The 13941-nt window shown below is 39.6% G+C and overlaps 4 protein-coding genes across 6 annotated transcripts; 1 reads left to right on the top strand and 3 right to left on the bottom strand.

Annotated features, from left to right (window-relative positions):
• The first annotated feature begins 1927 nt into the window (after positions 1–1927).
• Positions 1928–5325, top strand: LOC112187478 (beta-glucuronosyltransferase GlcAT14A). The gene is made up of 4 exons (XM_024326287.2): positions 1928–3305; positions 4250–4325; positions 4413–4528; positions 4684–5325. The coding sequence occupies exons 1-4, from the start codon at positions 2696–2698 to the stop codon at positions 5190–5192; spliced, it is 1311 nt and encodes a 436-aa protein (XP_024182055.1). The 5' UTR covers positions 1928–2695; the 3' UTR covers positions 5193–5325.
• Positions 5253–7315, bottom strand: LOC112187479 (glutamate formimidoyltransferase). The gene is made up of 3 exons (XM_024326288.2): positions 7095–7315; positions 6048–6462; positions 5253–5889 (listed from the first exon to the last, which is right to left on the bottom strand). The coding sequence occupies exons 1-3, from the start codon at positions 7116–7118 to the stop codon at positions 5372–5374; spliced, it is 957 nt and encodes a 318-aa protein (XP_024182056.1). The 5' UTR covers positions 7119–7315; the 3' UTR covers positions 5253–5371.
• A 2899-nt stretch (positions 7316–10214) lies between these two features.
• LOC112186839 (formimidoyltransferase-cyclodeaminase) lies at positions 10215–13366 on the bottom strand. 3 transcript variants are annotated; one of them, XM_024325377.2, is made up of 3 exons: positions 13219–13366; positions 11667–12086; positions 10215–11297 (listed from the first exon to the last, which is right to left on the bottom strand). In XM_024325377.2, the coding sequence occupies exons 2-3, from the start codon at positions 12055–12057 to the stop codon at positions 10789–10791; spliced, it is 900 nt and encodes a 299-aa protein (XP_024181145.1). In that variant the 5' UTR covers positions 12058–12086; positions 13219–13366; the 3' UTR covers positions 10215–10788. The 3 variants fall into 3 exon arrangements, with proteins under 3 accessions (XP_024181145.1, XP_024181146.1, XP_024181144.1); XM_024325378.2 differs by having other exon boundaries at positions 13216–13349; XM_024325376.2 differs by lacking the exon at positions 13219–13366 and adding an exon at positions 12474–12600.
• Positions 12701–13294, bottom strand: LOC112186840 (protein LTO1 homolog). The gene has a single exon (XM_024325379.2). It carries the CDS (start codon positions 13150–13152, stop codon positions 12733–12735), a length of 420 nt encoding a protein of 139 aa, XP_024181147.1. The 5' UTR covers positions 13153–13294; the 3' UTR covers positions 12701–12732.
• Positions 13367–13941: the final 575 nt, after the last annotated feature.

Genomic DNA, 13941 nt, shown 5'->3' with positions numbered 1-13941 from the left:
CGAGTTTTTTTAGTTCTATTTGAAGTTTCTAGGTTTGCATATTTGTTACTGTCTTAAGAGCATTTTTAGCAGACTCGCTATTTTTGCTCCTTAGTTATTTTAGAGAGCATGTTTAAGTTTTTATATATTGTAGCTGCTGCACCAGACTCCTAAATGGCTCTCTATTATAACTTTTATCTATCTCGCTCTTAAATATAGAGAGCGAGATGAAACTCTCTATAATTTAAAACATTTATATTGAGTTATTTTTTTATAATATATAAATATATTTAAACTATTTAATCTTTATTTAAAAAATAATATAAATTCAAAACTAACTAAAATAGAGAGCATTTATGCATACGTATTTCTAAAGTGGCTAGCTTTTTTTTTTTTGAAAGAAATAGGTCAGCCATTTTATTAGATTCAGCAAGCAGTACAAAAACGAAATACCCCTATGGGGTCGACAAAAAGCAATCGTTCCTTAAAACCTCATGACACCCTATTCTAGAAGAATAAAATCCCAAAAAATCCCGAGTACACCCACCTTTTAGGAAGTCTACTCACCATTATTCTGACAAAAACCAGAAACCTGGAAGCAGAAGATGACATACCATCCTCCAAGCATAAATAACAACTAAGGCACTGATTTTTGCGACCTAAAACGAAATTAAATTAAGATAGTAGTAGAAGGTGGCAGACCACCTTCCACATTATCCTCTGCATTAGGAGACCCAAAATGGGCCCACAACCCTGTCAAAATTAACCACCTCCAAGGCCCAAGTTGGGTAAACCCTAGAGCCCAGCAAGCCAGTTTAGGAGAAACCCTAGCCTCCCTAACAATTTTGCCGTCGCCGTCATCCCAGCTGGCCCAGTAGGGCGAAATTGCTAAGGGCACCTCAATCACTCCATCACAGCCGTGCAAGCTGACGCCGCCACCGCCGTGGGTCACAACCCCAAGAGGATCAGGCTCCAACCAGAAACCGCCGCCGCTTCCAGACGAAGTACCACTTCCACCATTGAAGACCAGATACTCCGCTGTCATGAACCAGAAGCAACCCCCTGCACCTCCACCATCGTCTGAATACAACGAGAAGATGGAGCAGAGAACGAAACGATCAGCTCGCCTAGATTCGTCATTCGGAGGCACACAGCCCCGCCACCAAGCCTTACCACCTCCAACATAGGCAATCTGGCCACCGCGTCAGTCGCTACCACCATCATCAATCGACGGATCAAGAGCAGATCCATCATCACTATCAACAAGACTGCCAAACCAGATCTGAACCATCACGATTCCAATCCCAATCCCACCAACATCAGCTAAATCGCCTCCCCAAATCGAAGATAGAGGGAGACGAAGAGATTTATCGCCGCTGCCATAAGAAGAGAGAAGCAAGCGAGAAGGTTTGTCGCCGCCACTCGCCGCTCGACGTTATTTCTCTCGAGGGAGAGTCAGAGCCATGAGAATAAACTTTTTAAAGTGGCTACCTAAAATAATTTTTTAGCTATTTTGACTAAAATTTAACTAAATAATAATTAACATCGCTAAAGATGCTCTAATCTCAACAGATATGTGTACTAGAAGTACGTTTTGAGTGATGACTCTTTTTTATGGCTATTTAGAAATTAGAAGTGAGTAATTATTGTACTAATGACATTTTCCACTAAAAAAACAAAGACGGAGTCCATATTTTTTAATTTTCAAACTTAATGATGTTTTTTCACATAATTTCTGTTGAAGGACTAAAGTAATCTCTAATCACAACCTCAACCTATTTTTTCATTCTATTCAATTAGGTGGGTCATAACTCTGGCACCACAGTTTCCTTTTTTGAGCATTTTTATTGGTTTTTTTTTATGCTAATAAATGTCATCAACATCTAGTAAACTGTAGTTTACTCAACAGCAATCAATTAATCTGTGTATTAATCTTCGTTTTTGCCGTCAATCAAAGCAAAGCTGATTATTCTTTCCCAAACAAAGAAAACCTCCTCTCTCCCCAGTTTCTCTTCTTTCTGATCGCCATTACCAAAAGCTACCCACTTTGTAGGACTCAAGCACTGAGCTTTCTCTTGCTTCTGAATCTTATTTGGATCCCTCTTTCTGTCCATGTAAGCACTTCTCATCTGTTTCCATCTCTCCAGGTCATCTTAAACTCGGTTTATGCCAAACTTGGTTCAGTTGAAACTTCTATCAGACTTTAAACAGTACCAAGTTGTTTGCTTTTATTGCTTCTATTTAAGTTTTGGGTATCAGTTAGATCTGGGTTAGGCTGGGGAAAGAGACTGGCTTTCCATTAATGGGCCTTTGACGAAAGAGAAATCTAACTCCTAGGTGTTTGAACTCGTTTAGACGTTACATAAGTTCCATTGCTTGAAAGGTACTTTCACTCATTCTTCATCTGGGCTTGTTCATTTTCAACCAACACATGCCTATATAGCCGTCCTAGCTTTTGATATTCAAAGTTTTGAAATTTATGCAATTTGCTTGATGATACCCATCTTTTTAGTACTGAAAATTACAAAGACCCTGCTTTGATGTTATCGGTTTACTTATTGAGAAGGCGTTTCTGCCCCTCTTTAGCTCTGTAATCTTCAGAATATTGGTGGGTTTTGCTTTGGTAATCAGCCTTTCTGGGTTTATGAGGTGATAGATACATTGTTTGAGGTTTTGGGTTTCTAAACCAGATATCAGTTGGTTAAGGAATCACTAAATGAGTATGAGGAAGTATGTGAATCACCATTCTGGAAGGGTTTTTGGTGATAGGGTTTGGGTCCTTCCATTCGTTGCTAGCTTTGTCATATTCATTACTCTCTTTTTCTCGGTCATTTCTGGGCTGTTTACTTTGCCGCATAGTAAAGAACAGTTGCCAACCGACATTGTTTCCTTTTCGAAATCTGATGACTCAAGTGGGGGGTATTTTGTTGAGTCTGATTTGAAAAGATCATTGGAACAGAATAGACGTTCGAGAACAGGAGCACCTAGATTGGCGTATCTTATATCAGGTACAAAGGGGGATAGTCATAGAATGATGAGGACTTTGAGTGCTGTATATCATCCAAGAAATCAATATGTTCTGCATTTGGATCTCGAGGCTCCTCCTCGAGAAAGATTGGAACTTGCAAGTTTGGTTAAGGCTGATCCTACATTTAGTGAAGTGGAGAATGTGCGTGTTATGGCTCAATCCAATTTGGTGACGTATAAGGGCCCTACTATGATTGCTTGTACCCTGCAAGCGATTTCCATTTTGTTAAAGGAGAGCTCAGAGTGGGATTGGTTTATAAACCTCAGTGCGTCTGATTATCCTCTCATGACACAAGATGGTAAGTACCAGACCTTGCTCCCCATTGCTCATTGGTACTTTTATTAATTATCATGGATGCTATCTTATTTATTGCTACTATGCTTGCATGATAATTTGCCGTCTTTAGTTTGTTAGAGAGATTGCATACATATTTTGCACATTAGGCAGCAGTAGTATGCTTGTGCTTGATTTTCTTTCTCTTCATATGGCCTGATTATAGTGCTTCGCACATTCGACATTATAAGGACTTTGTGAGAATGCACGGCCATTTTTTCCCTGAAGTTTGAAGTAAAACTGATTGCCATATGATTTGTGTAGCTCTGTGATGTCCATTATGTTAGATCTAATTAGGATGGATTTTCTCAATAGATTGTGGGGTTGGAGACTTTAAAGGAAACCTATTTCATCCATTTTAGTGTGGTAGCAGGAGGTAGTTATGTTGTGTAGAATGTTCTCAGATTCCTCGGTGAAAGGATATGGTTAAATGGGTTAATTGTTGAGAATGTCATGCAGAAATTTTAGGTAGATTAGTTGAATAATTTTGGGGAAATTAGTTGAATAAAGGATATATTGCCATACAGGCCAGAAGTATATAGATGAAGTGGAACTTGCTTTAGTTGATTAAAAACATTCAAAATCATATTTTTCTAGTTCTACGTCTGGTGTAATTTTGATCTAATTAAATATTGTAATGCTCTCTTTTGCACTCAAAGTGGAAAATCTTCATGATTTGCCTGGTGATACTGGCGTAGATTTGCCTGTGTCATGAATTTTGCTCTTGTCGGTTGGAGTTTTTTCTGTTGTCTTTTTGTTTCACATCAGTCTTGTGCCATGGTTATGATGCTATTAGCAGAATCCTGTTGATTGTAGGTTTCTGCCTGTCTGATATAACCAATATTTGAATATTTATTGTTTTTCTAAATCATTTATAGATGTTGCCTGATATTTTTCCTCATTGTGCAGATTTGCTTCATTCCTTCTCTAATTTGTCTAGGGATATCAACTTCATCGAAAATATGCAGATTACTGGTTGGAAACTGTAAGTGCCATAAGCCTGACAAGTAATTCTTCTGTTTTTCTAGTTTACCAATATATCATCATGTATACGCTATTACCTCTTATGCAGGAATCAAAGAGCAAAACCAATCATAATTGATCCAGGCCTGTATTTATCAAAAAAATCTGATCTTGCATGGACCACTCAGCGTCGTTCACTTCCTACATCATTCAAGTTGTTCACAGGTAATAATAAAACTGTATATACACACTTCATCCAGCACATGAGATCCTTGGTAATTGGTCGTGTATTCTTATTGCTTTATAAGGTTGCATTTCAAATATAATTTTCAGTACTTCCTAATCTCAACACCTGCTTATTTATTTTGCTTTCTGCGCAGGTTCAGCATGGGTAATGCTAACGCGGCCCTTCGTTGAGTACTGTATATGGGGATGGGATAACCTCCCTCGTACGATCCTTATGTACTACACGAATTTTGTTTCTTCTCCAGAAGGCTATTTCCATACTGTGATTTGTAACAATGAGGAATATCGCCACACTGCGATAAGCCATGATCTCCACTACATTGCTTGGGACAGCCCTCCGAAGCAGCATCCAGTCTCATTGTCAATGAAGGACTTTGATAAAATGGTAAAGAGCAATGCTCCCTTTGCACGAAAATTTGCAAAGAATGACCCAGTCTTGGATAAAATAGATAAAGAACTTCTAGGTCGAACAAGCCGGTTTTCTCCCGGAGCATGGTGTATAGGTAGCTCAGGAGGCGGGGCTGACCCGTGTTCTATACGTGGTAATGATTCAATTTTTAGGCCAGGTCTTGGTGCTGAGAGGTTTCAAGTGTTGCTTCAGACATTGTTGTCTGAAGACTTTAGGAAAAAGCAATGTTCATGACACAAGTCAGAATTGGAAAATCAGTGTACATTACTGTATCAATAGATCAAAAGGCGGATGTAAAATGGCGAATTTTGTTTTAGATTATATTAACAGAATATGCAACCTCACACTTCACAGGTCTACTTGACAACATCGTTCTTCACCTCTTATAGTTCTCAGGAAGTTTTTTTTTTTGTTTAGTTTCTGTCTGCAGATATTAGTTTCATGTACTTTTCAATTACCATATCTGGTGAGTGATCAGTGAAGTAACCCTTCTCTACGTACAACCCTTCTTCTGCTGCTAGCATCTCAACCCGGTTCTGGACTCTCTCCGCTCCAATCTGGTTGGGCTCTAAGAGCATACAAGCTATCTCTGTGGAGTCCTCACCATGAACCAGACCCAGTGTTTGCACAGTTGGGAGACCTCCCCCTCGAGCACTCACCATTCTTGCAATCCTTCGAGTGGCTGCAACATCGGTGGACAATATTGGTATGTTGTACAAGGCAACCCATGGGCGTGCCCCGATCATTGCAATGCCACGAGTAGGAGATACAGTTGTCGGGCCTTCATCGGGTTTTTCTTGGAGCACTCCGGGCATGGTCCATCCTGCCCATTGGTTGCCCATGAAATTTGGCCTGTAGTAGCCAAGCTCACGCCTAATGGTGTCAAGAGCCTTGCCTGTAGGGTGTGCTGCAGCATATAGATATACTGGAACTGCAGTGCATCAAATAACCCAGAAAATTAGAAAACGTTACAAACTATCAAAGAACTAGCATAATAATCAGTGAGGGTTTCATTTCCTTGACTTAGATGAATGCTTGTGTACCATAAAAATTAGATTTAAAGAGATTAGATTAGGAGTTAGGACCAACCTTGGAATTTATTGCCAATGTCCACTGCCACAGCCTTAGCAAGCCAAGCTGCTTCATCTAGAGATGCTCTTGCCAAAGGGTGGAACACAATGTCATCGACAACCCCTAAGCGAGGGTGAGCCCCTGAATGCTGCTCGAGGTTAATGGCCCCGAACGCTGCCTCAGCCATGGCTAGTACAGTTTGATGCAAGGGGCTGTATATAGCACTTCCTGTGCTGTCATGCAGAACATATGACACAATAGTATACCGGACCCTATTGTAAGCTCGGTCCTCAAATTTGTTAACAATGACAGACTCCGGGTCAAGCCTAGCAGCACGTTCAATGGCGTCGAGCACAGCGAGGTTACGCGATTCAGATATGAAGAGCTTGCAGCAGAGCAGCATGGACTGGTCGATGGTTTTCTTCTTCTTGTCCTTGTGCCAAGAACAACATTATTTCATTAACATGTTGTGGTGATACAGAAAAGGAAAATGCACATAGAATATAGCCACACAGATTAGGTACTGGAATAGACTAATAACTAGATTATCTAACTTAATAACTGGGTTGTATTAAAGTTATCATAATATTAAATATACGGATTTTCTTCATGTGAATCACATCACATGTGATAAAGCTTCCACTAGTCAAATGACGTGTATGGTCTATATATCATTCACCATCTTTGATCGATCTTCTCCAAATTAGAGCACCAGATAGAACCCATTGCTTGATTAGCAGTTCATAAGTTTCATTTCTAATTTGTTTGAAGAACATTGATAATTAACTTAGGAACCTACTAAGTTGTTCTGTGAAGAGAGTTTTAATGATCAGAAAGAACTGCTGCATTGTATTCAAGTTCTACTGATTTTCAAGGATGAGTTACGGAAAATTCTGCAGCTGAACTGGGTTTGTGAAAGTTTACAAAAACAAGCTTATCAAAAAAAAGTTTACAAAACAAGAAATATGTGGACAGCCAAAGAGATATAAAAAGAAGCATGAAGTCAGATGATCATTCTTTCAATTTGAGCACACTTCAGAATTAGAAACTTGAACAAGTTCTTACCTTGCAAGCAGTGTTGTAATCCATTTCTTCTCTCCAAGGTTGAATCTTTGCTACTAAAAGTTGGTTGTTTAATTCTGGGGAACTGACAGAGAAGGCGATATAACCAATTGAGCTATCAAGGAGAGGGGGCTTTCTTATTCTGGTCTGAGAAGTTGAGGCTTTCAATTTTATGAGTCAGCATTGATGCGGCATCCGTATAAGGGATTGACCCCACAGTTTGACAAGTCCTGCTCATTATTTAACATCAAGGAAACAGCACAAAACACATGGTGCCCTTGGTCAATATGAAGAGCATGCTCACAGTGCTGCTTATTCAATCAGAACCATTAGTATGACTGAATAAATAAAAAAATTCAGTGTGAAAAACATGATTTTATCTTGGCACTCTAGCTGATCAACACCTAGCAAGCTGTGTTGGTCATTCCAATTTCCATGCAGGTGTCTACAATAAACTATTGGCTTCTTTTAGCCATGAGAAATTGAGAAGCAACCAAGAAATTGTACCTAATATGTAAGGCACTATCTATATCCTTCTTCTTTAGAAGGACTTTTCTCCTTTAATTCAACAAAATGACAGGGGAACACCACCAGAATCACAAGATAATGAAATAAAATGAAGAGAGATAGCCCGCAGAATCAAATTGGACAAAATCTATAACACACTAATGTATCATCAAACATGACCTAATAGTGGTAGAGTTTTGTTAAACGTTCTACATTGATCTTGATGTATTGATACTCAGTGTTGAATGAAATTATTTTAGTCATTGATATCATGGTAAGACTTTTAATTTTTCAACATATTACTTTTTTTTTTTTTGAATGAATACCATATCGATATATTGATGACTCAAGCCAGAAATGGCCATTACATATTCTTCTTCTACCGTCAAGAGGTAGATAAAGAGTTTGTGGTAGTAGCACAATGATACATAGATTAAGTCCAATAATTTGACGGTTCCATGCTCATAAAGGGAGCCTATAGACTATAAACTACTAAATAGTAAATAGACAGAGTAAACTAGACTCGATGACGCTCACTAAAAAACTAGAAGCATAGCTCCCTAATTGTTTGTACCCATATTTGCATGGCCACTCGGACATAGCTAATGTGCAGATAGTCATTGAGTAACTTCAAATTTTAATAAGCCGCTCAAGAAACGAATGGGCCGATGACTAAACATGTCGGCCGATGAGTAATCGGACAGTTCATTTGGTCCAAAATGAGTCAGATAAAGCTAGGCCTTTGGTTATCAGCCGACCCGTAGTCATCAATTTGAAAAGAGGTTTATTGTCTAGAAGCCCATCGGCCATTTGTCCAAATCACATGAGTCAGTTTCCAACTCGAACTCAACTTGGAAAGGAAGCAGTCGATAGACAGAGAAGTTGAAAAGTGATAAAGATGAAATTTGTTCAAGTTATTATTCAATTGGATCGAAGTTCACGTTAGCCGTTAAGGAGAGTTCAATCCAAGATGGACCACTTCAAGATTAATCTCAGCCGTTGATGGTGATCATCAAGGCCGATCAAGACGGAATTCAGCGTCAAGTTAGCCGACGATAAGTATTGGAGCCGAGGCAAGATAGAGTCACTGAGCCAAGAGGAAGCCGAATTCCACTCAGCTTCAAAGAGCCAAGAGATCAATTCAAGTCACATAGCAGCCAATATAAATAGAAGTATCGGCAGAAGACACACACAACTTCAGAAACTCAAGCCATCAAGCTTTTATGGTTTTCGTATTACCTTTTGCTTAGGTAGAAGTTCTGTCTGTTTCCCTAGTTAGTTTGCTCTGCTAGTTACAATTCCAGTTACTTTACTTTCCTTGTAGCCTAGTATCGATTTTGAATTGTTCTTTTTGTTTCCTTTCAAACAATAGTTTATAATTTTCAGCCGTTCAAGATTTCAGTTTTATTATTATCTTTTATTTGCTCCTTATTGTCTTTATGCTTTATTTGTTTGATCATGTTATTTACTGTTCGTAGTCGCATAGTAGCTATCAATCTTGAGAATTACATTCGTTACTAGTTCACCTTTACAGTTACTTGTTATTACTTGGATCCAATTGACCTAAGTCCTGTGACCAGACAATTCATATTCACTCATACTTTCACAACCACACCCAATTCATCCGACCTTCAGCCATCAAGTCCTTGATCCAAAGGCAGCGAACTATCGGCCGAGAATCAGTTCCTTCCTCGGCCAACAATTGCTTGATAAGTCAGTACTACATCTACAATTGCACACTTGGCCTTCTGGCCGTGTGCTGGCATGCTCTACAATATCTTTATTGAGAAGGACGTTTGTTCCTTGATCTCTCGGCTATCTTGGCCGAGGTGATTTTCAGAGGCAACACTAACAAAGTAGGGAATTATTGTAATCAAAAGACTAAACTAAAACAACAGCGACCAGATCAATGCGAACCCACAAAGAGAGTCCACACCAACTCCAGCCCAATTTACTGAGCCCAAGAGCCTCTGAAGGAAGAGTTCCACCCAGAGCTCATCAAGCAAGCTCGGTCCAGGCCCACAACCATCTGCCAGAAGCCATGTCGTACGTGCCAGCTGCAGCAGCATCACCGACCCGCTCCGCCTAGCCCGTGCCGCGACGAGCCACGCCATGACCTAGATCTTCACGCTCCACGCCGCCACGAAACTGCACTGCCTCGATCCAACGCCTCACAATCCTCACCACCATCGATTCAGAATCTACACTGCCTCCGATCCAAGTCGCTATCAACACGGCTGCCCAGTGTTACCTAGACTTTAATTAGTAATTTATAATATCAAATATCAAGTTATTTATTTATTCTCAAAGTGAAAAATAAAAATAAAGAAGTCAAACATTATAAACTAACAATTGTTCATGGTTTATAGACTTGGACATGATGACATGAATGCCATTTCATTTTGGAACCTTTACAAAAGCCAAGAGTTTTTTCAGCATAGTTTATAGCAACAAAACTAAATGAACCAACAACTCTTTTGACACATTTTCAACTAACATTCATGCGGTATCATCTCCTGCCTAATAGTATTAAGTCTGGATAAGAATTTGCCAAGCTTGTCTGGTGAGGTACATGAAATCGATCTCCCATAATTCAAGTAATATAAAAATGTAAGATTAAGCACAAAATTATATTTATTCCAACAGCAAGGGCAAAGATGAATGTTATATAAGGACATGTTTGGACAATGACTTGACAGAGACAGATGGAGAAACTTCAGCCATACACTCATACATTACAAGTTCAGAAATCTCATCACTATTGTGGGTGATGATCCAATACATTAGCTTCATTTTGGGAAATCCAACACATTCTCGAAAGAGATACCTTGAAGTTTACATTGTGACAAAAACTTTGACAGGCAAAACTGCATACATGTAAATCAGCCTCAATATGACAGAACTCACATAAGGCATTCTTCTCTTTGAGCTTAAAGTATCAAAGATGAGACATCAGTAATAAACTAACTATATGTAGATCCACAGCCTTGTAAAGATACCTATTTGCTCAATTTGAATCTTCACATTTCAATTCTGTTCATATAAGATGCAAGTCGATAACTTGTGAATCTCTATGACAGTGAACTATCCCAAGTTCTTGTTTCATTTCTGCTCACATACTGGAAACTGACTGCAAGCAACTAAAGAATCTGTATGACTGAAGTAGCCCAAGTTGTTATTTCATTTCTGCTCAGGCAGAAACTGATTGCAAATACCTTTCGATTAATTTTTCTTGAGAAAGATCAGTGAAGTAGCCCTTCCCCACTGTCAAACCTTCTTCTTTTGCAAGCCTCTCAACTTCAAGCTGAACCCTATCTCCTCCCACTTCCTGTGGTTCCAACAAATTGCAAGCTACCTCCGTGACAGATTCACCATGCGCAAGGGCCATTGCTTGGACTGAAGGAAGTCCACCTCCTCTGCCACTCACACGTTTCGAAATTCTACGAACGGCAGCAATATCAGTAGAGTGGACAGGGACATTATAATTATCCACCCACCGGGTTGCTCCAATCACAATGACACCTTTCTCTTGAGTCACTTTAGGGGGACCTTTGTCTGGCTTCAGTGCCAAGTATTCCGATTTTGGACCCCCAACCCACTGTTCTCCACTAGAGTTTGGCTTGAAGTAACCGAGCTCTCTTCTAATTGAATCAAGTGCCCTCCTCTCTTCATGGGCAGCTCCATATAGAAATGTAGGAACTGCAGCAGGCTACATTTGCATATTTAGCAATTCATAGAACATATAAACCATATGCTTATCATTTGAATTTGACTGTTGCTCAATATCACTTGATTTAACAAAGCACCAACAATCTAAATCTAACCATTTTAGTTCAATGTTGTACCGCTGTATACAATCTAGTGTGGTTTCACTTTCAAGGGGCAAAACTTTAGAGACTAGGTTAAATCTGCCACTATAATTTAGTCACATGACAGTATTATGATACTACAAGTTTATAATCTCCCATTTCACCAGCTGATTGTTCAATTGTCTAGATAATCATCTCCAAAAGCATATATATGTTCGCAACTTTGAACCCATTTACAGTCTAACGTGGAGAATCAAACCTTGAAGACTAGAGCCAACATCTGCCGCTAAGGAGTTTGCAACACCAGCCATCTGTTCCAACGAAGCACCAAGAAGGGGGTGAAAGCATATATGATCCACAACTCCAAGCCGGGGATGACTTCCACAGTGCGACTCAAGGTCAATGGTTTCAAAAGCAGCCTTAACCATGGCAAGGACAGCCATCCTCAAGGGACAAGGGTTCCCAGATGGCTTTTGAGCCAGCTTAGAGACAAGAGTGTAGCCAACTCTGTTGTAAGTTTCATCTTCAAACTTATTGACAATGGGTGCTTCCGAGAATCGCTTAGCAGCTCGCTCAATTGACTCCAGTGCAAGCCTATTTCTGCTTTCAGATATGTACACCTTGCAGCAACCAAGCATTGATTTTAACATTTTCTCTCCTCCTTGCTGCTCATTACAAGCTGCAGAAAATCATGGATTATGATAACAGAAATAGACCACAAAAAAAAAAAACACGGCCATACTTTTTCTCAGACCACAAACTGGCCTAACCTTAGCCACTAGCTCGGTTACCTTCTAGTGGCTGGTATGTGGACACACCCTAAATTGGCAATAAAAGACGCTGCAATAGTGTTTATAAAACATCTGATGCAATGGGAAATTCAGCTTTAAAATAGCTATAATGAAAACTTTCAAAAAAATTTAGCTTGATAAACCAACCAATCAATGGATTGTACGTACCTAAATGCAGCAAGCGTACTAATCATACAACACAAACTCAAATGCACGTTGTCTTGCAAATAATTTCTTGCACAACTTATAGAAAACAAGAGAATTCATAAGATTACCATATCGAAAACAGCGCTCTTTGATGTTCATAGTGTATAACATTACTGGTCACTTTACTTTAGACCGAAATTTGAAGCTATTGAGCAAACAAAAATGTAGAACTAGAGAAAATGAGTGAGTTAAACCAGTAATGAACACCCATAAGTCATAACCCAAAAGCTAACTCACATCCCACATCCAAAGCTCTCAACTTTAGCTACCAAAACCTCAATTTCAAACTAACCCTCTAAGCTTTTACAACAACAACATATATTCAACTCAAAACGCAACGTCTTTAGCCCCAGAAGAAGAAGCTCTCGGGTACCCTTTGTACTCCAATTTCACACCCAAAGAAGCACAAACCGCCTTAAACTTCAACCTCAAATCCTCCATTATCTCCTGCACGCTCTCATTCTCGGGTTCCATTACCGGGTACCTCTCCACCAACTCCTCCATCTGCTTCACGCCCTTCTGGACCCGGGTCGAGAACCGGGTCGGGTCGACCCGGATCGCAGAGTTCCATACGTCCACGCAGCCCTTGTAGAACCCGAGCTCCTCGCCGACCTCGAAGCCCACCTTGAGGCCCACTTGCCTGGCCTCCTCTTTTCCGGCGATCAGGCCGTCTTTGTGGCCTTCGTCGAAGCCTTGCTTGATGTGGATCTCTTCCAAGTTCAGAGACTCTCCGAATACGTCGTCCATGGATTAAGTAATTATTGCAGAAAAGAAAAAAAAAAAAGGAAACTTTTGAGGAATTTAAACTACTACCTGTTGCTGTTTCTGCAGATCACTGCAGTCTCCGATGGGTCTGCAATGGGTGGTTGGTGGTTAAGTGAATTTTGGATGAGAATTTAAACGTTTTGGTTCCAATGGGTTGAGTTTTGAAGGAAGCCTTGGCCCATTGACCTTTGTGGCTGAGGGCCAAAGAAATTTTCATAACCAACCAAGGGTTGGGCAACCCGAGTCCAAAGCCGACATCGTCATTCGGATCGTTATGGCGATTTCGGTTTTGGACTATTAATGATAAAGCGTATACTTTCTCATCTTAATCGAAGCAAAACCGTTTCAATTTATATATTTTTTGGTTTGATTATGTTTAGTATTGTTAAACATGTTATTTTTCAATAGAAATATAAATTCACGAGTGGTCTGAAATTATGTATCTGTATTCCTGATTAATACAACGTCGACACGTTTATATAGAAGGGTAATTTACAATCATGAAAAATGAACCAACCACAATTAGATCAAATAGACAAATCAAGTTGTCTCGAGCTGCAGACACGTGATAGTCTATAACTACTCAATAATTTTTTTAAATGTATTGAATCCAGATGTTTCATCTCAGATGAATAAAAGGAAATGATTCTATTGCAACATCTAAATAAAAGGGGGGAGTTGGACTTGGAGCCCAAGAAACGATTCGCCTATAATTTGAAGGCTTGATCAATAGGTAAGTAAGACATCTCATTTTAAATTGTTTTAACTATA

Source organism: Rosa chinensis, chromosome 2, assembly GCF_002994745.2.
Source record: "Rosa chinensis cultivar Old Blush chromosome 2, RchiOBHm-V2, whole genome shotgun sequence".
Taxonomy (NCBI): domain Eukaryota; kingdom Viridiplantae; phylum Streptophyta; class Magnoliopsida; order Rosales; family Rosaceae; genus Rosa; species Rosa chinensis.
Note: the sequence above shows the minus strand (reverse complement) of the source record. Positions and strands in the feature narration are given on the sequence as shown.